Here is a 26,669-nt window from a genome sequence, read left to right on the forward strand (position 1 = left end):
ACAGAAGAGAGGGTAGGCAGTGTGGAATGGGGAAGGAGATTGGAATTTTAAGCTGACAGTCGGGGAGCACTCACTGAAGTAACACTTGGATGGGTCTTGGGAAGCTTGGCAGATAGCAGCTTTTAAATGGATGAGTAATGAAAGGAGCAATGACTAAGATCTCTGTTTCTGTCATGAAAGAAACCAGGATGGCAGGGAGCAGTTGAGTGAGTTGATTTCCACCATGAGGCGCTAAAGGTAAGGTCTCTGTGCAAGCACGCCCTAGTTCCTGTCATCATTCTCTGCCCAGATGTTGCCACAGCTCCCAGTCTTCTCACAGAACTCAAACCATTGGCCCCAGAAGTTGCCCAGTCACACCCTGACTTCCCATTCAATAGCTCTTTAGTTAGAAAATGTCCTGACTCAGACAGTGCAGAGGAGAGGGAGGAAAGGAAGAAGAGAGACAAAAATAACTCCTGCCTCCATGGCAGATGTTGATGTTTCTGTGAATTCTCGTTGTCTGAGACTTCAACTTCTCAGCTGCTTTAAGACTATATATCTCAGGGCTGGAAAGTTGGCTCAGAGGTTAAAAGCATGAACTGCTCTTCCATAGGACCTAGGCTCAATTCCCAGCATACAGCTCACAACTGTCTGTAACTCCTGTTCCAGGGGCTCTGGCACCCTCACATAGACATACATGCACACAAAATAAATGATCTTTTTTTTTAAAGACTATACATTTCATGCATAAAGCAGCACACATTTGTAACAAATTTGTTTACAAATTCCACAGATTTGTAAACAAATGCATGTCCTCAAATACATTGTTGAAGGAAACAGGCTACAAAGGTCTTCTTCTTTTCCCTCTTCCTTTACAAGGATGCTCTTCCATGTAATGATTTATTATAGGCCAGCATAGTGTAGTGATCAACTCACAATGAACACTCTGTCGATGGAAGCAATCAAGATTTGAAAGAGTCTGATGTAAATCAGGGGGCAGAAGCCTGTGTGAGCGGCCTTGAGGGGACTTTCCAACTACAAAGAAGGAACAACTTCTGCATAGGATTCCTTTCTCAAAGGCACAGAGAGCTTACAAATGCACCTATGTAAGGGCCTCCAAAGGTTAGTATTTGCTGTGATGGTTTGTGTTGCCAACTTGATAACATCTGAAGTCACTTGTGAGAAGTCTCTGTGCCAGAAGTTCTTAACTTGTGGGTCATGGCTAAGGGTCACAAGGGTCGCCTAAGACCATTGGAAAGCACAGATGTGTACATCATGATTCATAACAGCAGCAAAATTGTGGTTATGAAGCAGCAATGAAAATGATTTTGTGGTTGAGGGTCACCACGGCATGAGGAATTGGATTAAAGAGTTGAGAACCACTGCTCTAGGCATACCTGTGAAGGATTATGTTGAATGGGTTCATTGAGAAGGGACTGATCCATCCTAAGAGGAGAGCACAATTTCCTAGGCTTGGGTCCTTCAGCGTATGAGAAGGAGCACACACAGAGCACAGGCACTCATCTCTGTTTCCTGACTGTAGATGCAACATGAGGAGCCTCTTCAAGCTCCCGCCAGCTTAGCTTCCCTGCCGTGAGTGTGTTCCCTGCATATTCTCCTGAACTCTGAGGCAAAGGAAACCCTTCCTCCCTTAAGCTGCTTTTGTCAAGGTGTTTTACCACAGCAACAGAAAAGGAACTCAAGTATTTGCCTTGGGCTGGTATCTTAGTTCACTCAGTTGCTGCTCTAAAACACCATGGACTGGGCACCTATAAAAATACAGACTCATTTCTTACAGTTATAGAGGCTGAAAGTACAAAATCAAGGCACTTTCAGACTTGATATTTGGTTGCCACAGGAAGCCAGTAGGGTGTATTTTAATTCCACTGTTAAGAACTCTATGTGACTTAATCACGTTCCAAATGCTCTATCTCTACGTATCATAATTTAAGGGTAAGGATTTCATCATGTGAATGGAAAATGGAGAACAAACACTCAGGGGTAGGCAAGAAAAAAAATAAATATCATCTCCAATTGTGTTTGTTTTTTTTTTATTCATACTACAATAAATTACCACAAAGTTATTGTCTTGAAAAAATACAGGTTCCCCTTCTTATTTCTGGGGTCAGGGGTCCTAGAGGGGTCATCCTGTGGGCTCTGGGAGGGAATTCTACTTCTTAGCTCCTAGAGTTTGCCTCCATTCCTGGGCTTGCTATCACTTCTTCCCTCTTTAAAGGCAGAAATTTAACATCTCTAAATCTTTCTGATGCTCTGACCTCAGCTTCTGTCGCCTTATTTCCTTACCTAACTCCATCTCTGTCTTCCAAGGATCTTTGTGATTACATTGGGGTCACCCAGATAATTCAGGATAATCTCACTATCTCAATATCATTAGTTTAATCACAACTCTGCATCTATTTTGCCATTTAAAGTAACACATTTGCATATTGCAGGGATTAGAAGACCAGCATTTTTGAAAGGACATTATTCTGCCTTACACTCCAGCTATGTTCATGCATACTGAGAGGTGTATCAGAAATAATGAGAAATTTCCTTTAAGGGAAAAAGAAAATTGCCCATTCTCGAGAAGGCTGTATGGGTGTTTACAGACCTAATCTCCTGTAATGCACTGGAATTCGTTCATCGGGCACGGTTGTCATTCACGACAGTCACTCTGGAAGGTCATGGTTGTATTTTAATGTAGTGCTCTTTACTCAAAACCATTTTAACTCTCTGAACTCTCCTTCTGAGTACTCGTTAGTGGAGGCAATTGCTCATTCTTTGAGGGTAGGTTTAGTATTTGGAAAAATCCAAAATGTTGGATTAAGCTATGTAATACTTTCTGGGTCTGTGTGTGTGTGTGTGTGTGGGGGGGTGATAAAGACATCCATATACCTTCAAATTGCCTTTGAAAGAGGTTTCAGAGGAGAAATTCTGAAAATTATTGAACAATGGTCATCAGAACAATTGTATCAGGTTGAGAAATGAGTATTTTGAAGTACAATAGTGCTGTGGCAGTATAAACTTTGCTGTTTAAAGTAAGATGTTAGCACTTCAAGAACACGTTTTTAGTGAAAAGTAAAGAGAATTCTAATATTAGAAGTTGTCCCTAATGAAATCACTGGGGAATTGCTTATTTCTTAATTCTTGTTCCATTGCCTAACCATGGAAGCCATGTATTGCAAGCCAGCTCTTTCGAGTTCCTTGTCTCTTTATGGGGTATTGCCTGAGTAGAGCTTTTGAAATGACCCCAAACTAGATCAGTGTCTTTAAAAGTCTGCAATTTTTGTATTTGACCCAGAAAAATCTTTGATTTCTTCTTCATCTTGTCAATAATCTATAGTGTTTCAAAAACCTAGAATGAATTATGAGAAATCATCAGTTACCTTATTTTTAGAATTTTTCTCAGAAAAAGGTAAGGAGGATAGTTTGGAATGAAATGGTTCTAACTTTCTACTAAGATTTGTTCTTTATAGACATCACCAAGAACAGGTTCAGCCTCTGAGTACACTTTGACCGGCAAGATCTCAGAATGGAGCTAACTCCATCCCTTTGAGTTTATTTACTGCAAATCAGAGTTTTTAACTGAGACTTCTAATCCCCTTCCAGAGCACAGTTTACATTTTTATTCACTGGGCAATTAAGTGACTTTGGTATCTCTCTCTCTCTCTCTCTCTCTCTCTCTCTCTCTCTCTCTCTCTCTATCTCTATCTCTCTCTCTTCTCTCTCTCTCCTCTCCTGACTCTTTTCTTCTCTTTCCTCCCACATATATATCCCAGAGCTGCTCACTAAGTTTATATATACTTCCTTCCTTACGATTCATTTTGTGCCTCTGTCCATTCAGAATTTCCCAACTCTGTTCTGTAGGTGGCAGTCATGTCTGGAAGGTGAACGTAGTCAATGGTTCCAGACTGATTGGCCCAAAGGAGGCTTGGAGAAATCCAAGTCTGAGCTTTCTTGGTCTTCCTGTTTGTCCTGCTAACCCTTCTCACCAAACATTCCAAGTTAGTCAAGCTGGCCTCTTGCTTTGAGGATTTAAATGGGAAATATTGTTTGTGGTATAATTCTGGTTTAGAGAAGTGTTTTGTTTGCCACACATCCTACATAAGATACACACCTAAGGAAGCAAATATGAACTGTTGCCCACAGTACAAAATGATTTTCCACTTCTAAAACATACTCTCATGTATTTTCTGGTGGGTACAAAAATGTAAATTGCTGACAAAATCTGTTTGAAGATATTGTTTCAGGAGCATGTCCATGGCAGTCAGGTAGTTCTCTTGTACTCCTGAAGTGTTCTTGATTTTGTATGGCAAGCAGTGGTATTCCAGAGCCTTAAGTGGGGTAAATTTAGAGCCTGGTACTAAAAAAATAAGTCTTCAAGTAGGATATTGCCATATGTACCCAGACAATTCCCCATGATGTCTTCACTTCACAAACCAGAGTATACTGGAAGGATTTTGTTCATATAAGAACCATCTCATTCATCTTCAGGAGATCCCATGCCCTCACTGACTGGCAAATGGTTTCATTTTAGTTGGAGGTGGGTTTCCTAACTTCTTCCTGGACTTCATGCAGGTCTTTCTCTTTGATTACTTTGCACATAGCTGTGTACACCATCACTTTTCTTAAAATTTCAGTTCAAGAGTAAGTAGAAAAGATAATGGGAGTGTTTAAAAAATACATGCCCCCCCCTTAAATTGGGTGGATGGAAAGAACAGAAATAATGGATGGAAAGAAGTAGAAATAATCTGAGCAAAGGAACTGGGATATATCATGCAACTACTGGCAGATCCAGCCCAAAGAATTTTAAAGACCCCTAAGACCGCTGGAAGACCTGTGTAGGCTCTGTAAGAAGGCCTGCTTGTAGGAAGGGCAAAGGAACTTCACTGCAGAGGGAGCTAGAGACTGCATTAGGAGCTGGTGGCAGGCTATAAACACTAAAATATATTATTGGTGGCTGCATTATTTTATCCTTGGGGCTAGTGGAGAAACATTAAATAAAATGTTATACTTGCTTACTATGATTACATTGGGGGGGGAAGGATTTAGATTCTCAATTAGAGGTAGGGAGACAGAGAGAGGGTGATAGGAGAGAGAGAGAGAGAGAGAGAGAGAGAGAGAGAGAGAGAGAGAGAGAGAGAGAGAGAGAGAGAGAGAACAAGCATATAAGGGCATCTCACTTATTTATGACCTGCCTATGTGCACCACTGGAGCTGAAAATCACCATTGGCCTGCTTTAGTGTCTGATTCTTGTCGTCAATAGATCCTACTCAAATGTCACCCCTGGAGTCCTTCCTGTCATACATAGAGTCAGTCACTCCTTTTTAATTCCAGGGTGTTTTGTCTTCCAGCAAAATAGAAACACATTTAAAAAAAAAAAGTTAAATCATGCGCTCTTGAGCCATGCACCCCTAAAACTGAGTCATAAAGAAAATGAGATGGCATCCTTTATAGAAAAGAAAAGAGGTTACTGATTAACTTTGAAAACACGAAGCTCTCCTTTTTTGGCCATCTTTGTCAATGAAAGATGTAGAAAGTCAGATTCATGGAGACAGGAAAGATTCTAAACCCATACTTTTCTCTTCAACAAAGACTGCCACTTCCTCCCTCTAGAGAGCTAGGAGGCCTGGTGCTCCCAGAAGTTGAAGGAAGACAAAGAATTCCTCTCCAGAGTAGAAGAGTAGGATATGTGTTTGTCTTTCCTACCTGTGGATCCAAGGGTGTTAGGTCTCAAAACTGGGGACAAATGGCTAGCTGGGGTGCCTATTAAGAAACCAAAGCTGATGTTGGCTACCAGGTTCTCCCAGTGTCCTTCAGCCCCTACCTGTTGGCATATACAGCCATCTACCCTGAGCTTATCCTGCCCAGGGACTGGACTGGGCAGCCCTTTTCCCAGTTGCTCTTCCCTATATAATCCAGCCATTTTGGCTACACCAGTCCCTTTTGGTCCTTTTACCTCTTGGCCTCTAGGCCCAGGGCACCCCTCTTGGGCTCTCTTCTCTTGCTCTCCCTACCCTTCTCTTCACGGTTTGGTTTAGTCTGCCAGCCACGTTCAGCCTGGTTTCTTCCCTCTGCCTGCTTTCTCCCTTATCTCTACAATAAAAATCTTCTCCATGCTTCAGGAGTAGTCGTGGCCTCCTCCTTTGATTTCTTTTCTTTTCTTTTTTTTATTCAAAGGGCAAGCAAAGGAAGCTGACACCTAGGTGTCCAGTGCTGCCGCCTCATTTACTGAAGTCTCAGAGCGGGGGGGGGGGGGGGGGGGGGGGGGGGGGGGGGGGGTAGGGGTGGGGGGATGGGGGGGAAGAATGCTCAGTGGTTTGAGACGAAACGGAAAGGAAAGTTGCTAAGTTTCAAACCCAGGACAAACAAATGGCTGAGGTGCCTATTGAACATATCAGCGCAGACCTGGCTGCCAGGTCCTCCCAGCACCCCTCAGTCCCTGTCTGGTACAGAATATATAGCTGGCACACCCCCACCCCCTACCCTGAATTCTCCATCCCATGTTTCATCTCTGTGACGAATGGCTGAGGTGCCTATTGAACGGAAGTGTCATTTTCCTTTAAGATAGTGACATCCCGAGAGGAGGCCACCATAGAAAGCAATTGGAGGTGAGTGGGGTTGGCAGACAAAGTAGCAACCAGCACCGTGAATGTATGGTGGGAAACCATCGACGAGGCTGGAAAGACCACTTCAGGAAGCAGCAGGGGCCAGCTGCTGCTGTTTGAATAGATATGACCCTAAGGGCTCACAGATTTGAATGCTTGGTCACCGCGGAGTGGCACTATTAGGAGGTGTGGCCTTGCTGGAGTAGGTGTGGCCTTGTTGGAAGAAGTGTGCCACCAGAGGGTAGTCTTTGGGGTTTCAAATGCTCAAGCCAGGCCTAATGTCTCTCTCTTTATGCCACCTGTCAGTCAAAATGTAGAACTCTCAACTCCTTCTCCAGCACCATGCCTGCCAGTGTGCAGCCATGCTTCCCACCTTGGCTCTATTGGACTAAACCTCTGAAATGTAAGCCAGCGCCAATGGAATGTTTTCCTTTCCAAGAGCTGACATGGCCCTGGTGTCTCTTCACAGCAATAGAAACCCCAAGGCAACAGCAGACTGCCAGAACCAGAAAAGAGCAAAATCTCTTCACCCAAGGAAGCAAGTTCACGTTTAGCACTGGCCAGCTGCCCTGAAGTGGAAATCAACCACAGGACCAACCTGAGGCCAAGGGGGCCATAACCTCTAAAGACCCACATGCCATGCCAGACATGCTTATGGAGGGTGGGAAATGTGAGAGGCTGGGCATCTGTCCAACAGCAACTGAACTGCCCAAGGAGGGTTTTCAACTTGGGAGCAGATTGGTCAGTTTTAACCTGACTCATTCTTTTCTCTCCAGACACTGCTAGTTGGCCTGGCAGAAAATGTTTGGGAGAAGAGTTGCCTTCAACAGATTAAAGCTGTGTGCCTTTAATCCCAGCACTTGGGAGGCAGAGCCAGGTGGATCTCTGTGAGTTCGAGGCCAGCCTGGTCTACAGAGCAAGATCCAGGACAGGCACCAAAACTACCCAGAGAAACCCTGTCTGGAAAAACCAAACCAAACCAAACCAAACCAAACCAAACCAAACCAAACCAACCAAACAAACAAACAGATCAATGACAGAATATAATGACGGGGTGGCCAATTTGACCATTTAAGTGTAGTACAAATGAATCTACGTGCACGCGATGCTTACAACATGTGAACATCTAGAAATGTGGAACTTTTAAAACTCACCTGTACATCCAGAGAGCCTCGTTGAATATCTAAAACACGGCTAGCATCTTACACACACATTCAAAAGAAGTGGGTGGATTACCCACACTAAAGGCAAGGGAGGTCCCTCATTCTGCCTTGCTCCACAACTGGAAAGGTATCCTTTCCTTAGCTAACTCACTGAAACGTCTAATACATTTTAGCATCTCTCCTGTACATGCCGCTGTACATGAGTACAACCAAAAGAAATAGGTTTCTGCACTTATGCAAACATCAGGAATATATCCAGTGCTTATTGCACACCAGATGTGCACATCCTCCCTTCAAAGGCCTTGTGAACTCGAAGGGAAGAGGAAATTGAAAGGACTGGAATTGGTACAGGACACACCAAGACCAAGTTCTCGGCACAGAGGAGATTTATTTGCCCCAAAGGCAAAGTGCAGGGGGTAAGAGACAAAGATGGGGGACAGAGGATGAGGGAGAAGGAAAAAGGAACAAGGGAGAGGCGAAGGGATATTTGCACCCCAGGGACTTAGGACTGCCTCTGGATAGAGAGCAGACAGATGTTGCCCATGGGCAAAGGGCAGTTTATAAAGGGAAAAGGGGAGACTCTGTGTCAGGATGAGGTGTTTAATTGTAATTGCTAATCAGGGCAGCCAAAGGGGGCTTTTGATTGCTGGACTTCAATACTTTGATAGCTGGACCTTGGTGGTCAGCCTCAGGAGGAGGAAGTGGCTAAATAAGGAATAGACCTTGGTGGCTGGCTTTAGGACTGTCATCTCACAGTTTAGCGAGGCAGAGGGAATGGGAGAGAAGGGCAAGGCCTGCCAGAGCCATGTTTGCCCTGCTCAGGCCTAATAGTACCCTTCATAAATATGTAAATAAAAAACTCTCATCCAAAGTAGAAAGGGAATATTGCCATAACAAAAGAGAAGATGGAGGGATGAAAGAAGAATCCAGACTGGATCAAATGCTTTGGCAGCTACAGAGCTAGGGGAAAGGAAAGAGGGTGGTGTTCCCATTACCTCCAGAGGTCTTCTTGATTACTGTCACCGCCAGTGGCATCTGAACTGTTAGCCCAGCAGCTTTAGTCAATGAATAGACCAGCTTCCCTCCGTAGCCTGGATGGAATAGTTCTGCTGACAATTCAGAAGCAGATACAGTGGAAGCACAGTGATGGAGCTGGGGGTGGGGGTGGGGTGGAGATGAGGTTTCTGCATGTTCCTTAGATGGATTGGGTTCTAGAGCAATTAAGGGACCTGGTCAAGTCCTTAGACTGAGGCACCACATGTTGAAGTTGCTGTTATTTCAAACATAGGTCTAGGACATTCACCAAAGAACTCTGAAAGATCCAGAACATCGTCTTCCTTTTGGGGGTAAGAAATGTGTCTATTCTTAAAAGCTTTGCCTTTAGCTATATTGAAAATGTCTCTTGAGTAGTTACTAAGTTTCCACAAAATTGAATTAGGGACTGGTAGAACATCAAGGTTAAGCAAGAAGCTACGGTATTAGAGGCTAACTTTGTAATCATAAACTCAAGTCTGTGGGTCTGGATTCTAATGTATATAGCTGTGCTTCCTCGGGGTTGATTCACAAAGATAGACATTCAAATTAGCTACAGGCAAAAAGTTAGTGCAGTACCTTTCTCTCGTGTCCAATAACTTGTTGACTGCAGAGGTGGGGAGCATTTTTCTCCTGTGTGCCCACGGAGCCGTGTGAGACCTCTGATCTCACTGACTATCTTGGGTTCTTTGTTGCTGTAGTTATCTGTCATCTCATGGCAGGACTCATGTCTGATTAGTAGTTGTATCCTCTAGGTCATGCTGGGTTTTTTAATCGGCGAGGGAGCATCTATTCCTGTGGCTTCAGCTTTAGACTGCAGAGAAGGTACACACCCACTGGACTTTCCCTGTGTCTGATAATCTCTAATTTGTTGTTTACTGAAAATTCAGAAAGTGTGGCCCCAGAAGGCCCGAGGGCTGAGGAAAGCAATGGGGTACGCTGTAGTTCTCATATGCTTCCCATGCCTTGCAGGACTTGTCTCAGGGTTGGTACCCTACTGGACCCTGGGGAGCTGCCAGTTCTCTGCCATGCTCATATCCGGAAGGAAAACAATCAGAGCTGAAGGCATCCCTTGTTTTTTCTCAAAGAATGAGAGAAGCTGTGAAATACGCACTGTGGGAAGGAGGGCACCGGTGTCAGAGATACAGGCCTCTGGGCAGGGTTGGCAAAGGCACTGGAAATGACTCTGATGTCCATTTATTTTAATTACCAGGCTCTCAGGTTTGAAGAGACCTGTCTTTGTACTTCACAGCAGCGCTGGTTTAATCTGCTCGCTTTTCAGAACTACGCGTCTGAGAAAGAGGAATAATCTTTGGGCCAGAAGTCGTAAAGCTGGTATTTCTATTGAAATGGTTCGTATAGCACAGGCATAAAAATAGCATAGCAGTTAAATGTACCCAAATGTCATTGCTAATCTGTCTCAGAGTCACCACCACAACCTATTCATTCTTTGCAAGTCAAGAGATAAAACGCCACAAATGTGTCTTTAGAATGAAAATCCTTTTAAATCCAGCACGATGGTGTTACTGTTTCTCCTTTTGCTTTCTGTTAAAGAAAGCAGTGGGGTTTCCTTCCTTCAGTGTTCTCTTTTTTTTTTTATAAATTTCCCCCATAGAAGGCATTTTTTTAAAGACCACTGTTATCTTTCTTTATCTTTCAATTATAATAGCAACATTTAAAAAAATTTCCTAAATGTTCCACATTATTTGGTCACTAGAGAAACACAGATTAAAAGTGCAATAAAATGTAGATGTAACCAACCGTCTTATTAATAAGAAACACAGAGCCAATGCAAAGATGAAAGCCAAGAGATCAGAGCTAAGAGCCTTACCCGTCTGCTGCAGCTAGCCTCTTCAGCCAAGAGACCTCTCCCAAAGAGACCTACTTCCTGTCTGTTTGTCTTTATGTAGACTTTCTGTTCTGCCTTCTCATTGGTTGTAAAACCAACCACATGACTGCCTCGTCACTGCCTGTCTGTATAGACCTCCAGGTCTTCTATGGTTGGTATTGAGATTAAAGGCATGTGTCTCCAATGCTGGCTGTATCCTTGAACACACAGAGATCTACCTAGCTCTGCCTACCAAGTGCTGGGATTAAAGGTGTGCACCACCAATGCCCAGCTTTTGCTATGACTCTAATAGCCAACCACATGACTGCCTCTAAAATAAATACAAATCAAATCACATTTCAGTACAAGTAAAATATCACCTTATTTGTACTGAAATGTGATTTTAATTTAATCTCAATACCAACTATAGAAGACCTGGAGGTCTATACAGACAGGCAGTGACAAGGCAGTCATGTGGTTGGTTTTACAACCAATGAGAAGGCAGAACAGGAAGTCTATATAAAGACAAACAGACAGGAAGTAGGTCTCTTTTGGAGAGGTCTCTTGGCTGAAGAGGCTAGCTGCAGCAGACGGGTAAGGCTCTTAGCTCTGATCTCTTGGCTTTCGTCTTTGCATTGGCTCTGTGTTTCTTATTTAATAAGATGGTTGGTTACAACTCAATAAAATTCTACTGTATACGTTTTAGGGTGATAAAAATTTTTTAAAAAATGGTACCAACAGATGTTGGAGCAAATAGAAGTTCGATTGCCCCTGGATAACTGATGGGAATGTGTGGTGGTACAGACAACCCCTCTGGAAACTGGTTTAACATGTTCTAAATCTGAATATGCATTGACCGTATGACCCAACAGTGGCAGGTTTAAGCCTTTATCCTAGAGGAGGGACTATTTCGATGGCACAAAGAAAACACAGGGATGTTTATCAATAACTTTTGTTATTCAGTTTTACAGCTGAAAACAAGACAAATTTCCTTGAGTTCAACAAACTGGTATATTCATACCATGGACTACTAATACACAGCATGAAAAAGGAAGAAACTTTTTAGTGTTGTGTACTAGTAGTCCATGATACAGACTACTGCAACTATTTAGATGGATTTAAGGACTATGTGCTTAGTGAAAGAAAATCTCCACGGATCAAATACTGTGTGATTCCATTTTATATAATATGTTCCTGCAGACAAGACATACAGATGGAGAGCAGATTAGTGATTACTGACTGATGGGGGAGGGCTAGCTAGGATCAGTGTGATCTTGGAGAGGCAGCATTGGGGAATAATTTAGTGGCCAGAAGACTGAGCTGTGTCCTGATGTGGTTGTGGTTACATGAATCTGTGCCTAAGAGCCTTCTGTTTCTGACTCCATTTCTCTCTATCCCCCACCATCATCACGTCTCTCTCTCTCTCTCTCTCTCTCTCTCTCTCTCTCTCTCTCTCTCTCTCTCTCACACACACACACACACACACACACACACACACACACACACCACAGAGTTAAGGTAAAACACACAAAATGCAATAATGTCTGTAGTCTAGATAATAATGTCATAGCAGTGCCAATATCCTGTTTTTGACATTATGTTAAATCACAGAAAATGTCACCATCAGGAAAGCTGTAGTGTTCAAAGGATGCTATATGTTTCTGAAATTTCCTTCAGGTTTATAATCATTTACGCATATACTTGCCCCTGAGGCTCTATATATCAACTGTGGCATTTAACCATAAGCAGAAAGACAGGAATCGAGGAAGACGTCACTCATTCTGTCTTTTCATTCTACATACGTTTTGAAGAGCATGAGAAAACCAGAGTGTCCCCGGCAATCACTAAAGAAGACTTCTCACACAGTAGGCTTGGGTTGAATCCTATCATTCATCTCTTCAGAAGCCTCCAGGGCTCTTCGCTGCCTACAAGAGGAAGTGGTCATCTTCCTTCTCTCCCTGAAGACCCACAACACAGCCCAGACTCAACGTTTTTTTTTTTTGTTTTGTTTTGGTTTTTTGCTATCCTCTATTCCTTGTGAAAACCCATTGCTTGAACACACTCCAGCTAAAGTCATCTTTGAACATCAAAAACATCATGCTTTAGTGTCAGCTTACCACATTTGCTGGCTTCCTCTGCTGTCAGACCGAAGAGCTGCCCTTGGCCTGGCCACCAAACCCCACCTCTTCCTCCAGCTTTCTCCTAAAACTGTTCTCCCTCCTTGCCTGACCACAAGCACTTTGTCCTTGGTATTGTCCTCCTACCGTGTGACCTCGAACATCATGCCCTCTTTGTTGGACCCTGCTCCCTTCCAATTCATATTCTACTTTTACATCTCAGTTCCACTCCTGATTTTCAGAAAAAAAAAAATCTCCCCCAAATCATTTCAGTCAGGACATTTTCACAAATGTTCCAATAGAACCACGTTAATCTTTTCTAGACTGCAACCCTTTCTATTATAACCATATTTTTTGGTTGTTTGATGAAATGCTACCTTTCTTGAGAATACAGATTTTTATATACATGATACATAAATGTTAAGAAAATACATATATATTATGAAAAGCAAATGTAGATATTTTACAGAAAAGTGAGAACCCCCAATAGTAGCAGGAGCTCCAAGGGAGGAATAGCCACACATTGTATGTTCCTTCAAGTGTTTGAATCATCTAATACAATGTTTCAGACCCAGAAGTATTCAGGAATTATTGTTGAGGTAACTGTGTGAATGGAATAGGAATAATAGTTTTTCAAATATTGCTCCTGGGCTTTTAGTCCCAGGCTTCTATATGGCTATTGATTTCTTGTATAGAGTCATATCCATGCTCCATTCTTAACACACTTTACCCATTGTCATAGACCCCCAGGAACGGGCATTTCCTCTACTTTCCAATAGCCGTCTTCCCTACCTTCATCAAACATAGTAGTACTGGGACATCTGTTCCCTGGCTGTGCTCAGCATCACTCTCAGCACATCTGTAGCACTAATCTTTAAAGGTCTTATTAATAAAAACAAACCTGAAGCCAGGTATTGGGGTGAACGCTGAAACAGAACCAGCCACAGCTAACTTCACCTCGCCAATTCCTGAGCTGATTCTGTTTCCGCAGACTGGAAGCCTCTGAGTCCTCATCCAAATGGATCTCAGTTGAACTACTGCTCACAAGCCTAAAAGCTTAACCAGGCTCTAGTTCCTGGTCCTCACGCCTTATATACCTTTCTGCTTCCTGCCATCACTTCCTGGGATTAAAGGCGTGTGTCACCGTGCCTGGCTGTTTCCAGTGTGGCTTTGAACTCACAGAGATCCAGATGGATCTCTGCCTCCACAAGGCTAGGATTAAAGGTGTGTGTGCCACCATTTTCCGGCCTCTGTATCTAGTGGCTGTTCTGTTCAGCGCACACATCACAACTCTTCTTCCTTTGACAAGACTCACTCATGTCCCTATGTCACCTGCAATGGCTGGCACAGCTTCAGGGGCTGAGTATTTCCTTGATTGATTACCAGGACTAACACACGCATCACCTACTCAGTTGATAATTACAGAAACAAGGGACGCATCAGCATAGATCTTCGTTAGCTTCACCGATTTGCGACGAGCAAGCAGAACTAAATTAGCTTTTCAGCGGAGCAGCCGTGGTTCCTGGGGCAAATGTCTTCTGTCCGGACCATTTTTTTATTATTTAATAGGTTTATTTGTTTTGGGTGAAAAAAATGACTCTAGAACTACCAGACTCAACTTGCTTTCTACCTCCCCCTCTTCCTTGCCCAGTAAATCGTAACAAAGGCCAGTTGATTTCCACTGGAACTTTCGTTTTGTTTTCTTCCTAGATTATTTGGAAAATTATTTCCTAAAACACAGCATTAAGTGGAGTGTCACAGAGCTGATTTGAGAAAGGTAACTGGGTAGCTGGGTGTATTAGTGATGGTGGAGGTCCTTTAGTTATTTTGTTTGTTTGTTTTTAATTAACTTCACATAAACACGGGTCATCTGGGAAGAGGTACCATCAGTCGAGAAAATTCTTCCAACTGATTGGCCTGTGGGCAAATCTGTGGGGCATTTTCTTGATTAATGGCTGCTGTGGGAGGACCCAGTTCACTGTGGGCAGTACCACCTTTGAGCAGGTGGCATGGGTTGTATAAGAAACAGGCTGAGCAAGCCAGTAAGCAGCACTCCACCATGGCCTCTGTTTCAGTCCTGCCTCCAGGTTCCTGCTTCAGTTCTTGCTGTTATTTCCCCCAGTGATAGACAGTGATTGGGACCTGGAAGCCAAATAAACTCTTTCCTCTCCAGATTTTGGTCATGGTGTTTTTTTTTCTCCTAGCAATAGGAAACAAACCAGGATAGTGTATCACATAAGTTGACCTAAATATCTGAGGCTCAGTGAACCAGTGTTAGGAATTAATTGACAATGTTTCCCCACAAAGGAAAACTTGAAAAAAATTTAAATCATAAAAGACCAATAATTGATTGTGGCTTTTGAAGGCTAACCATAAAAAGAAACGAACAAAGAAACATCAAGCATAGTTCCAAAGGAAAAGCCTACTTATTTTCCCTACATCCATTTATAAACTTTGACTTTGGTTCATGGTTGTAGTTCAGTCAAGAAGTCAGTGTTCCACTTTTCCTGTGTGTCCATGCCTTCATAGATGTTCTGGCAGTCTCTAAATTTAGGTAGGGAACTGTTGGGAATTCCTGTGCCCCTGACTGCTAGAGATTGATGCAATTTAATTAACCTCTTTAAAAATATTGATTATCCAGTGTGTCTTGGATTTCTACTAGGAACTAGAGCATCAAAGGTGAAAAAGAAATTGTATTTGCAGTTAAAGATCTTGAGTTCAGTGAATTAAATGGAGATACATGAAGTTATTCTTAGGAAGGAGACTGTGAAAATGGAGCAAGAACAAAGTACCATGGGAGCATAGGAGCCAGAGGAATCTTTCTCATAGTGGGGATTATAGAACTGAGGCAGGCATTAAATTAGGTGTAAGGCCATTGCAGCTCATCATCCTTCGTTTATCTGTCTTGCTTGCAATATGTGACAGAGAATAACTGGGTGAGAATGATCCAGTCCTGACTTGGATGGGGCACTGTCCAACTAGAATTGATAGTAGTACTCTTAGTAAGAAGCATTTATCTATTTGCCACATCTAAGCTGAATTAGTTCTCAATATTCCAACATTCCCCTAGCTACTTGTATGGTACAGTCAGAGTAGACTTCCAGGTTTTTATTCATTGGTTATGGGTAGAGGATTTTTTTTTAATCTTTCACTGGTCATAAATGAAGAAGTGTGTGGCACTGATTCGTGCTGGCAGAGATCTACCTTATGACCATGACCAAGGTCTGCATAGGATAAGCCTGAAGAGACAGAAGAGGGGAAGCATAAAAAGATCTGCAACTTTGATGGCATCATTAAGACATTTGACCAACTGTGCTGAAGACCTCTAGGTACTCTAGTTCTAAGACCCAATATATTTCTTTACTATTAAAGATGGTTTCTTGCACTTTCAATTAATATATGATTTGAAACCATCCTGGATGTGGAAAGGATTTTACAGTGAGAAAGATATCAATAGCTAGAAGATGAAGGGATAAATATATTTCAAATAATACAAAAGGCTTGGCCAAATGTATTTAAAAACCTCTCTCTCTCTCTCTCTCTCTCTCTCTCTCTCTCTCTCTGTGTGTGTGTGTGTGTGTGTGTGTTGGGTAAGATGTGTTTGAAGAAGGTTGTTTTTTTTTATATGGGGCATCTGCAGTAGAACACAGCCTACTCTTATATCTTATTTCTAATTGTAAAAGGCTAGACAAAAAAGAAACTTGTTTCTAATTGAAGAAGGCAAAGAAAAGTGGGACTCAGGATACTGTTGTTTATCCAGTGGCAACATGCACTGAATACCCAGTGTCACATTTGCAGAGAACATTGCCAATGAGTTTTCATCTCCATGATTTAAAAAATAATTGGTTATCATTGAAAACAGCGAAAAGATTTTAAAATTGGAATTTGTAATAAAGCAGCCATTTCCTAAAGCCTGTATCATGTATATACACTGTGTAGATGTACACCGTTAGTATAACTAGGGTATAGCTAAAGGATTTTCCATTTTAAAGCCATAATGATGACTGTTAAAGGAAAGATGAGTGATTAATTATTCTCCAGTTAGAGCTTTCAACTGTCATGTGTTTCCTTAGTTTGGTGATATTTTTAAAAAAATCAAAGCAAATGTAAATGGGAACTCATAACCATATTTGTATTAGATGTATATATTTCTAAATGCTAATTTATGCGTGATTTCTAACTTATTCTAACAAGTCACAAATTCCTGTTTTGAAGATGTCTAAAATCTTACAAAGACCTTAGGATGTGAGCATGTTCAGATATTTTTTAACCAGAAGAAATAGCACATATTGTGCATGAAGAATCTTGGGAATTATTTTTCTGTAGAGGAAATGGTAAGAAGGAAAATGTGGAAATAGGAAATTCAATCTCCAGATGCATAAGCACCTGGATAAAAGAAGGTCCTCAAGGGAGCAGAGATGCCGTAGAGATAGTTCTATAAAGGACAGTGATAAAGTGCAAGACTTCTGGGTCTTCTTCATCTGGACATTAGTTTGTACCTTCCAATATGAGTCTGAAAGCCACAGGATTGTAAAGACTAGATTAAGAAGGTTTGCTCAGGTCCTCTCTACTGGTTTACTTCTTGCTTCACTGTGTATCTTCACTGGAATTCAGCCCAAAAATGCTCTCAGAATCAAACCGTGTGCAGAAGTGGGCTGGGGACAGATATTTCAGCCAGTAAAATACTTGCTTTGAAACCACAAGAACCTGAGGTTGATTCCCAGAGTTCACGAAATCAGTGTTGAAGAGGGTGGCCTGAGCTTGTAATCCCAGTGGCTGAAGAGGCAGAGACAAGTAGATCCCTGAGCTTGCTGATCAGTCAGCATAGCCGGCCAGACAAGTTCAGGTCAATGAGAGTCCTTGTCCCCAAATAAAGGCAAGTGGTACCTGAGAAATGACACCCAAGTTTGTCATCAGCCCTCCACATTACATGTGTGTACCTGCACATACGTGAACATACACACATGCATGTGGTCGCACACATGTAACAAGAATACAAACCGTGTGTGGACATAGTCCTGGAAAATGTTGGCTCCTTTTATTTTAGGCCATCTACTATTGCTTGCATATTTGTATTTTCCAGGACTCAGGTAAATGTTAAATTGCTGTTGCAAGGGTCATAGAGACCAAGAGTCATTAAGAGGCGATTAGGCCATTGTTGCACTACAATCACTGGTGAGATCAGAGATGTTATCCAATGGGGTTTGACCCACCTCCTACTGTTCTACTTGTTCTCACTCTTTGATACTGAATTCCCCGGCCTCTAGTACAGTGATCCAATAATACTCTATTCATTATAAATTATCCGTTCTCCAGTATTCTATCATAACCACAAAAGTGGACCAAGAAATCATCTTTGAAATTCATATGGAAATTAGGAACATGACTAAATAACAAAGTGAAACCAGGTTTCAGTCACTTCTCACCCAGTCTGTGCTGTACATATTTACTCGAGTACTTTGTGTCTTTGTTTATTCACTTAGGTCATTGTAGCTCCAAGTCAAATTAAAAGGATGACCGGTATCAAATCGCAGCTCATGCTCATTGGTGAATAATGTTTGACTTTTTTTTCTTGGGATTTTAGAACAGCTGTGAAACCAATAATATTTCTGCACAAACAAAAATGAAGGCGAAACAAATGCAATCCAAGTACTTTGAGTCATAAGGAAAATGTGTATCCAACAATTATAAAAATAGATTAAACTGATATTTGTGTTTGTGTGTATGTATGCATGTGTACATCTGTGTGATAGGATGGAGAGAGAGAGAGAGAGAGAGAGAGAGAGAGAGAGAGAGAGAGAGAGAAACACAGTAGCTATCTTCACACATAACACATTCTAAGAGTTTTATTTTTATTCCTTCAGGGAAAAATTATATCCCTTCAGATTTCATATTGAATGCATTTTTTTAAAAAGCTAAAAGAAAAGGTTATTAAGGAGCTTGCTTACTTAATCAAAATCTATTAACATTCTAAAAAATGTTAAGTTGTGATGAAATCAGATTTATTTTTATACTTATTAATAATTCTCCTGCTGACACAAGATTAGTTGGCAGCATTCAAATCCATGAATTACTTTTTGCATTGTAAATTATTATTTTGGTATATTTAGAACAAAGAGGAAAAAGCTGTTCAATTGTACCTGATTTAGGAAAAATTAATGACATATAAATGAAGTTCAATTTTAGTTTTTAAACAATCCTACCTGAAGACCCAGTTATACCACCCCTGGACATATACCCAAAGGATGCTTAATCCTACCACAAGGACTCTTGCTCAACTATGTTCATTGCAGCTTTATTCATAGAGCCAGAAAATGGAAACAACCTAGATGTCCCCCAACAGAAGAATGGATAAAGAAAATGTGGAACATTTACACAGTGGAGTACTACTCAGCTGTTTAAAGAAAATGACATCATAAAATTTGCAGGGAAATGGATGAAACTAGGGAAAAAAATCATCTTGAGTGAGGTAACCCAGACCCAGAAAGACAAACATAGTATGTATTCACTTATAAATGTATACTACATACAATCCACAGACCCAGAAAGGTTAGGTAAAGGGGAGGGGGCCTCTAATGGGGAAGCGTGGATCTCCCTGGGAAGGGGGAATAGAGTAGATTTTGCGGGTAGACTGGGGACAAGTGGGGATGAGAACAGGAGGCATCAGGTGTGTAAGGAAGATGGAAGGAGAGAGGGCAGGGAGAGACAGCTGGGGGACACTTGAGAGTGATGTGAAAACCTAGTGCAGTAGAAACTTCCTGGATTCTATGAGAGGGACCTTAGTGATGACTTCAAGTGATGGATGATACAGCCTGAACTGGCCATTTACAGCCAGGCAAGGCTTCCAGCGGTGGGACTGGGTTACATTTGGTTGAATTTTTGGCCGAGGAGGTCCCATGGAGATCCCTAACAACCCAGGTTGATGTTAAGACAGAAGGCTGCTCTCTGAAAATTCGCATTTGACCCATGGCCAAAGACAACATCCACACAGATCATTGAATGTAGCGAGGTCGAGCTGATGCCTGCTTGGAGGCTTCAGCCCACATTCTAGTCTCTTTGGCAGGAGAAGGTACTCTGCAGGCTATGGAAAGTGAAACCTGGACACTAACCCAACCACAAAACCCTCCATCTACAACCTGTCCTGCCTACAAGATAATCTGGGACAATAATGGCACAGAACTTGTGGGAGTGGCCAAGCAATGTCTGGTTTAACTTGGGGACCATAACAAGAGAGGGAACCCATGACCCTGCAGAGCTAGAAACTGGAGACTAGATAGCCCAGAAACCTATAGTAGAACCAAACATGACTGGCAAAAAAAATAAATAAATAAGTAGAATTTAAAAAAAAGAATGAACTGATTTCTAGTATTATGCTCTACTTCTAGATCAGTGCCTTGTCCAGTTGTCATCAGACAGGCTTCCTCCTGCAGCAAATGGGAATGGGTGCAGAGTCCAACAACCAGACGTGATACAGAGAGTCTAAAATTGGAAGTATCCATTAGGTTCCTCCCCTTGGAGATAAGAAATCCCCTCAGAAGAGGGGGAGGCTAGACTGTAGGAGTCAGAGGGGTCAAGGACACCAGTTGAAAAGGGCCCACTCTATCAATGAAGCAGAGCTGACATGGGCTCATGGAGACTGAAGCGTCAAGCACAGGGCCTGCATTGGATCTGCAAGAGGTCCTCTGCACGTATGTTATGGCTGTTTGCTTGGTGTTTATGTGGGACTCCGACAGTGGGGGGGGGGGGGTGTGTCTCTGACTCTTTTGCCTGTTCTTGAGACCCTTTCTCTTCTACTGGATTGTCCTGTCCAGCCTTGATACGAGGACGTTTGCCTTGTCTTATTGTATCTTGTTTTGTCCTGTTTGACTGCCATCTCTGGGGAGGGGGGGCGGTCCTGCTCTGTTCTGAAGGGGAAATCAGAGGGGGTGTGGATCTGGGGGAGAGGGAAGTCGTAGTGGGGAGTTCGGAGGAGTGGAGGGAGTGGAAACTGCGGTTGGGATGTATTGTATGACAGAAGAATCTATTTTTAACTAAAATATATTAAATTAAATTAAATATAAAAAGAAAAAAAAAACAAAAGAAAAACCCATCATGGAGTATACCAATTTCCAATCAATTCAACTCAAAGTGGGCTGGATCTGGAAAGTTGAGAGGAGAGGAACCATCATTACCTGGACACTGGTCAGAGTCGTGTACTGGTAAGCCTTGACCACCAGGTAATTCGCTTCCAAGTCTATGAGTCCCAGGATCATGTACTTCCACCATCTTCGGCGTAAAATCGCCAAGAGGTTTTCTTCTCCTGTGTTACAAAGTTAAGAAGAGAAATGGCTTAGGTTCTTGACATATAACACATTACATATTTAGAATTCTAACATATTGTTGCATTATGCACCTATATATGAATTTTTTTTACCAGAAACTTACTCAATATTTTAGTGGCTTAATCTATCAAAGACTCACATGCTTTACTTGGGAAATTGTCTTCATGGTCACTTTTAGGTCTCCAAATTAGTTTCCACACCAGGGTGGGACTGAGTAGGTCATTGCTTACTATGGAATATATTTTTACTAATGTGTGAAAGAATAATTGTGTCACGATGGAAGTGAAAGGAAAATGGTACAAGAAAGGGTGCATCACACACACACACACACACACACACACACACACACACACACACACACACACAAACCCTCAGGCCATCCTAAATTTCAAGACCAAAAGAAAAGTAGCCTGTTGGAAGCAGTTGTGTGTGTTGTAGTAGGTCTGTCGTAAGACTCCAAGATGGTATTCAAAAGATTTTTTTGTTTGAATATTCATGTTTAATCTAGAGATATGGGAATGATGTGAACAGAGAAAGCTTTAGGATGGAAAAAACCACACCACCTGACCCTTGTCTCAATGCTATCAACAATTAATTTTATCACCTTGTTTTACGTCCATAGCACTTTAGATATCCTCATTCTTATTTTCATATGTATTTCAAGCTGAAATAAATCTTATTTCTAAAAGTGGCCCAATGATAATTCCATACAGCTCTGTGTGGCCAGCTTGTGAAGTCTTCACAGACTATATTGAATATACAGACACTCTGAGTGAATAGTGACTTACTACTGCATAACAAATTATTCTAATACATAGATATTCGAAACAAGAAATGTTTATTGTGTTCTGGTTTCAAGGGGGTCAAGAATCTGGGTGCAGCTCAACTGAATGCTTATGATTCAAGACTTCAGTAAGTTCCAGGCCAACTGCCAGCCAGGGCTTCACTTCATCTGAAGGATTTATGAGTAGGGGTCTTTTGGCTGTTGGATGCCCTCAGGCCTTCAACTCAGAGGACTGGATATGGAACCAGTCCAAAAGAGAGACGTGTGTCACAATCAACAAAGCTAAAAGGAGTTGGAGATCTGAAGAGCGCTTTGACATGGAACATAGAAACAGACAGTTTGAAGTTTGGCCTGCTGGGTTTTGGTCTTGCTTTGACTTAGTATTTCTTCACTAGGCCCCTTTCCTCCATTTTTGGAATGTTAATATACATCCTATGCCATGGTATGTTGGAAGTATGTAATTGGTTTTTTATTTTATGGGGGTTACAGTTAAGAAATTGCCTTGAGTATTGGAAGAGACATTGGACTTTGAAATTCTTAAGTCTTAAAGACTATGGGGACTTTTGAAGCTGAACTAAATGCATTTTGCATTATGATATAACTGTAGACCTATGGGGGGTAGGGATGGAATGTGGTGGTTTTAATGAGATGGGCTCCCATAGGCTCATATGTTTGCTCACAGCTATGAGGGAAGGATTAGGATGTGTTGTTGGGGGAGATCTGTCACACACACTCACACATCAGGCCCCATGCCTCTCTTCCTCTCTGCCTATTGCCTGGATTGGGATGTAAAGCTCTCAGACACTGCTCCAGAACCATGCTGCCTGCATGCTGCCATACTCCTTGCCATAATAAAAATGGACTAAATCTCTGTTATAATTATTCTTGGTTGTCAATTTGACTACGTCTGGAATTAACAAAAACCCAAATGTCTGGGCACACCTGTAAGGGATTTTTTTTTTCATTAATTTAATCATTTGAAGTGAAAAGACCTACTTCTAATCTGGATCTTTGATGTGGGAAGATAAACCTCTAATCCAGATCTTTTGAGATAGGAAGATCCACCTTAAATCTGGACCAAACCTTCTGCCACCAGCCTATATAAAGGAAAGAAGGAAGCTTGCTCTCTTGCCTGCTTGCTCTCATCCTCGCTGACAAGCCCAGTTCTAAAGGCACAGGTCATTGGAACTGGCATTACAGCTACTTCTTCATGATTCCAGCATATACTGAAGACCTGCTAAGACATCAGCCTTGTGGACTGGAAAACTACTGGATTCTGAGAACTTCCATTCAAAGGCAGCCAGTGTTAGATTAGCTAGACTACAGACTATAACTCATTCTAATAAATTCCGTTTCTATGTATTTAGAAATTCATTGTATAAGTTCTGTTATTCTAGAGAATCCTGATTAACACACCCTCTGAAACTATAAGCAAGCCTCCAATTAATACTTTCTTTTATAAGAGTTGCCTTGGTCATGGTATCTCTTCAAAGCAATAGAAATCCCAAGTAAGTACTGATCCTCCAGTGTCCAAAATGAAGCACCAGCATACACTTCTAACAGGAAGGCAGATACTCTTACTTCTGCTCATTGGGTTGGGACTTCATGTGATATGTCTGTTAATAACTGCTCCAGTCACATACAGAACTTATCTTTCTTATCTCTATTACTCATTAGGTATTCACAATTTGAACAAATTGTCATTATCTTGGTCTTTATCTCCAGGATCCAAAGTCTATGACAAATAGTAAATAATATATGAATAAATTTTACATTTAGTAATCTCAGAAAGAGATTTTACAACACTGAAATTGAGATAGTTAAAATACATCTACTACAGACATTCTTACTCCTACCACTGAAATAGTTTTCTAGTTAAAACTATGTCACTGACAAAACTAATTTGTTGAGTATTTGACACATAATACACTGGATAGAAGCCATAAAATTGTTAATGGTATATTTAACCTCAAAGTGGCAATTCTAAAGTCACAGGTCATTGTCCCTGCTATTTTACATGATGAACAATTGCCAAATCCAGAGCGTACAAGCTACATCTCAATACACATTACTGGAAAACTAGATTATAGCGATGTTACTTGTCCCACTAACCAAGAACATACCCAAAGTCATTTATTATATGGGTTCGGATGAAGGATGGGTTGCCTTGCTGGTCTGCTGATAACAACTTCAAGTAAATACACACCATGTGAATTCTTCCACAGTGTTTCATCTGATGACTCTGCAAACACTCAACAGACTTGACTAGCAGAATTATCTAGGATGGAGGGAGATTGCTTTATTTTAAAAGGGGCACCTGACTCACACTGCTGTACATTAGACGATTAAAACTTTAAAATAATGACAATATATTCTCGGAATCCCTGTGCTAAAGGACCCTCCAAATCTCATGAAAGAGGGTCATCCCTGGGAACATAATACCCTTGTAATTGATGAACATGAATGCTTTGAAATCGCCTCTAGATTTTATTTTTATTAACTGTAAAGGGAAATAAAACTTATGAGCAAAAAATAGAATATTTGGAATTGCAGTTTGGTATTTAAATATATTCTATTTGTTAATGTTTTGCTATCTGTATGGTTAAATACAAATAAAAACATTGGATAAGAAAGTATTAATGTACTCTCCTTCTTGATTCAACAAATTCTAATGTTTTGTGATGCTTATCTCAGATCTTTTTTGAGGAAGTTTTGTAGATGAAATTTAAGTCCACTCTCTGCCCCTGCCAGGTTCTATTTCAGAGCAGTGATTGTATGAGACTTTCCTGAAAATTTCCGAGATTTGGGATGTTTTAAGAAGGTTCCTCATACCAAACTTTAAAACTGGTGTCAGACAGGAGGGTAGTTTTTGATTAGCTTAAATTTAGGAAGTTAGCCTAAGAAGGGATAGCACATGAGGAGATAGTGTTGCGGCTGTGTTCCTAAGCCTTTTCAGTAGTTTGTCTTCCAACACAATGAAATTATTATCCACTCTTATGCAAAATCTTGAATGCATATGAGATGCATCCCAATATAACAAGGTCTCCAAAGCCCCTAGACTTAGTATATTAAAAGTAAAATCACACACACACACACACACACACACACACACACACACACGCATGCACCTCCTTGTGAAACAATGAGAAAGTTTTTTTCTCTCTAGACAAAATGTCACAATTCTGCGGTTTACCCCTCAAGTTGCTATCATCACGAAGATACCACTTATAATCCGAAATACTGCTCACTAGCTAACAGCTCTAATGGTAGGTTTGCTGGGGGACGAGTGGGTGGTAGATGCTTTGATTTGAAATTTGAAATTATCCAGAGCAATCATAATGAAAGTCTGTATTAATATAAATCTCTCAATTTTCCTGGGGTGAGCATGCTGAGAGGAAAATGTGTTTGTCCTTTTTAATGGCAAGACGATTTCCCTTTTCTTCATCCCATTTTGTGAAAAGTGCCCCTATTTGCCTTCTGGAACTATCCTGTAATTGGCTCTGATGCCTCCCGACATTAGGCAGATGAATCTGTCAGTTTCGTGAATTTTACTTTGAACAAGGAGCTATGTCGCCGCTAATGACACACGATACCGGAGGAAGAGGCCAAAGCAGGCTCGCCTCTGGACGTCTGCCACTTGCTGAGTGTATTCAAAAGACCCCATGACAGAAGGTGCCAGCCTGAACTCTTGAGGGCTGACCTTGAGCTCCAACATAAGAGCAGCTGTCATGGTGGACACATAGGTTAGCCCTGACATGGGAAATTAACAGGAGAAAGTGTCAACGGGCCAGATGCCTGGTAACGCAGGGAGCCGGCTGGCATGCCTCCACTTCCCAGCCTATCTCCCATCTCAAATGCCGAGTGGATACCCACCAAGGCTACTCTTCTGTTAATGTCATTTGTTTTCCACTGAATCCAACTGTCAGGTACTCTGCACCACGCATCCTGTCCCTTATTTGCCTGACACTTTAAAGTCTAGGTTAAAAGCATAGAGTCAGAGACCTCTGTGAAAACACCGACTGCCACTTACCAGGCGGTGTCACCTTGGAAAACGGTGCTTATTTACAAAATGAAGCAAATATCACTTACTTGAAAATGTTTCCATAAGGATTAAGTGGGGGGAAATGCCTATAGAGTATCTAACTTCAAGTAAATACTGGGTAGGTGATGGCTTTGTTATTAACAGCGCTGTGAGGAAGATATTCTCAGATCAGAAAATTAGATTTAGAGGAAGTTATGTAGTTTTTCCAAGGTCTGTTCTGATTTTTTTTATTATAAAGCATTTACTACTCTAAGAATGGTACTTTTTTTGTCTACATGGAGAGTTTAATGAAACAAATCAGAAATGCTTCATATTATTTTTTTCCCTGAAATTAGGTTCAGAAAACAGAAAAGGCATTTTTTGGGCAATGTAATAATAGAGTTCTCTCTCTCTCTCTCTCTCTCTCTCTCTCTCTCTCTCTCTCTCTCTCTCTCTCTCTGTGTGTGTGTGTGTGTGTGTGTGTGTGTGTGTGTGTGTGTGTGTATTTCTAACTGAAAATATTGAAGAATGTATTTATAGAATTCAATTTTTTTCCATTATATCAACCTACTGTCAGTAAGTACCATAACATCCAGATTATCATCTTCAAATATAGTTTTCACTAAAAGAAACAATGACCTTTGGAGAAATGGCTGAATACAGACATGGGTGAGGAAATGTAATACACAAGCTGAGCCGAGAATATCTTGTCACACAGAAGAGAAAGGGAGCATTCCAAGACTAAAAAGTGTTATCAAAAGGATTCAGGGGCCAACTTGAAGAACCTTTCAGGTAGAAATGACCAGGTTGGCAAAA

The 26,669-nt window shown here is 41.4% G+C and overlaps 1 protein-coding gene across 1 annotated transcript in view; it reads right to left on the bottom strand.

Moving 5' to 3' along the window:
* Slc35f1 (solute carrier family 35 member F1) overlaps positions 1 to 26,669 on the bottom strand; it is a 415,476-nt gene that overhangs the window by 67,079 nt on the left and 321,728 nt on the right. The window contains exon 3 of the mRNA XM_052751337.1: positions 20,899 to 21,026. Coding sequence (XP_052607297.1) covers positions 20,899 to 21,026 — 128 coding nt within the window. The remainder of the gene's footprint in view (positions 1 to 20,898; positions 21,027 to 26,669) is intronic.

The sequence above is a fragment of the Peromyscus californicus genome, unplaced genomic scaffold (genome assembly GCF_007827085.1).
Source record: "Peromyscus californicus insignis strain IS unplaced genomic scaffold, ASM782708v3 Scaffold_22__1_contigs__length_63687245, whole genome shotgun sequence".
Classification (NCBI taxonomy): Eukaryota; Metazoa; Chordata; class Mammalia; order Rodentia; family Cricetidae; genus Peromyscus; species Peromyscus californicus.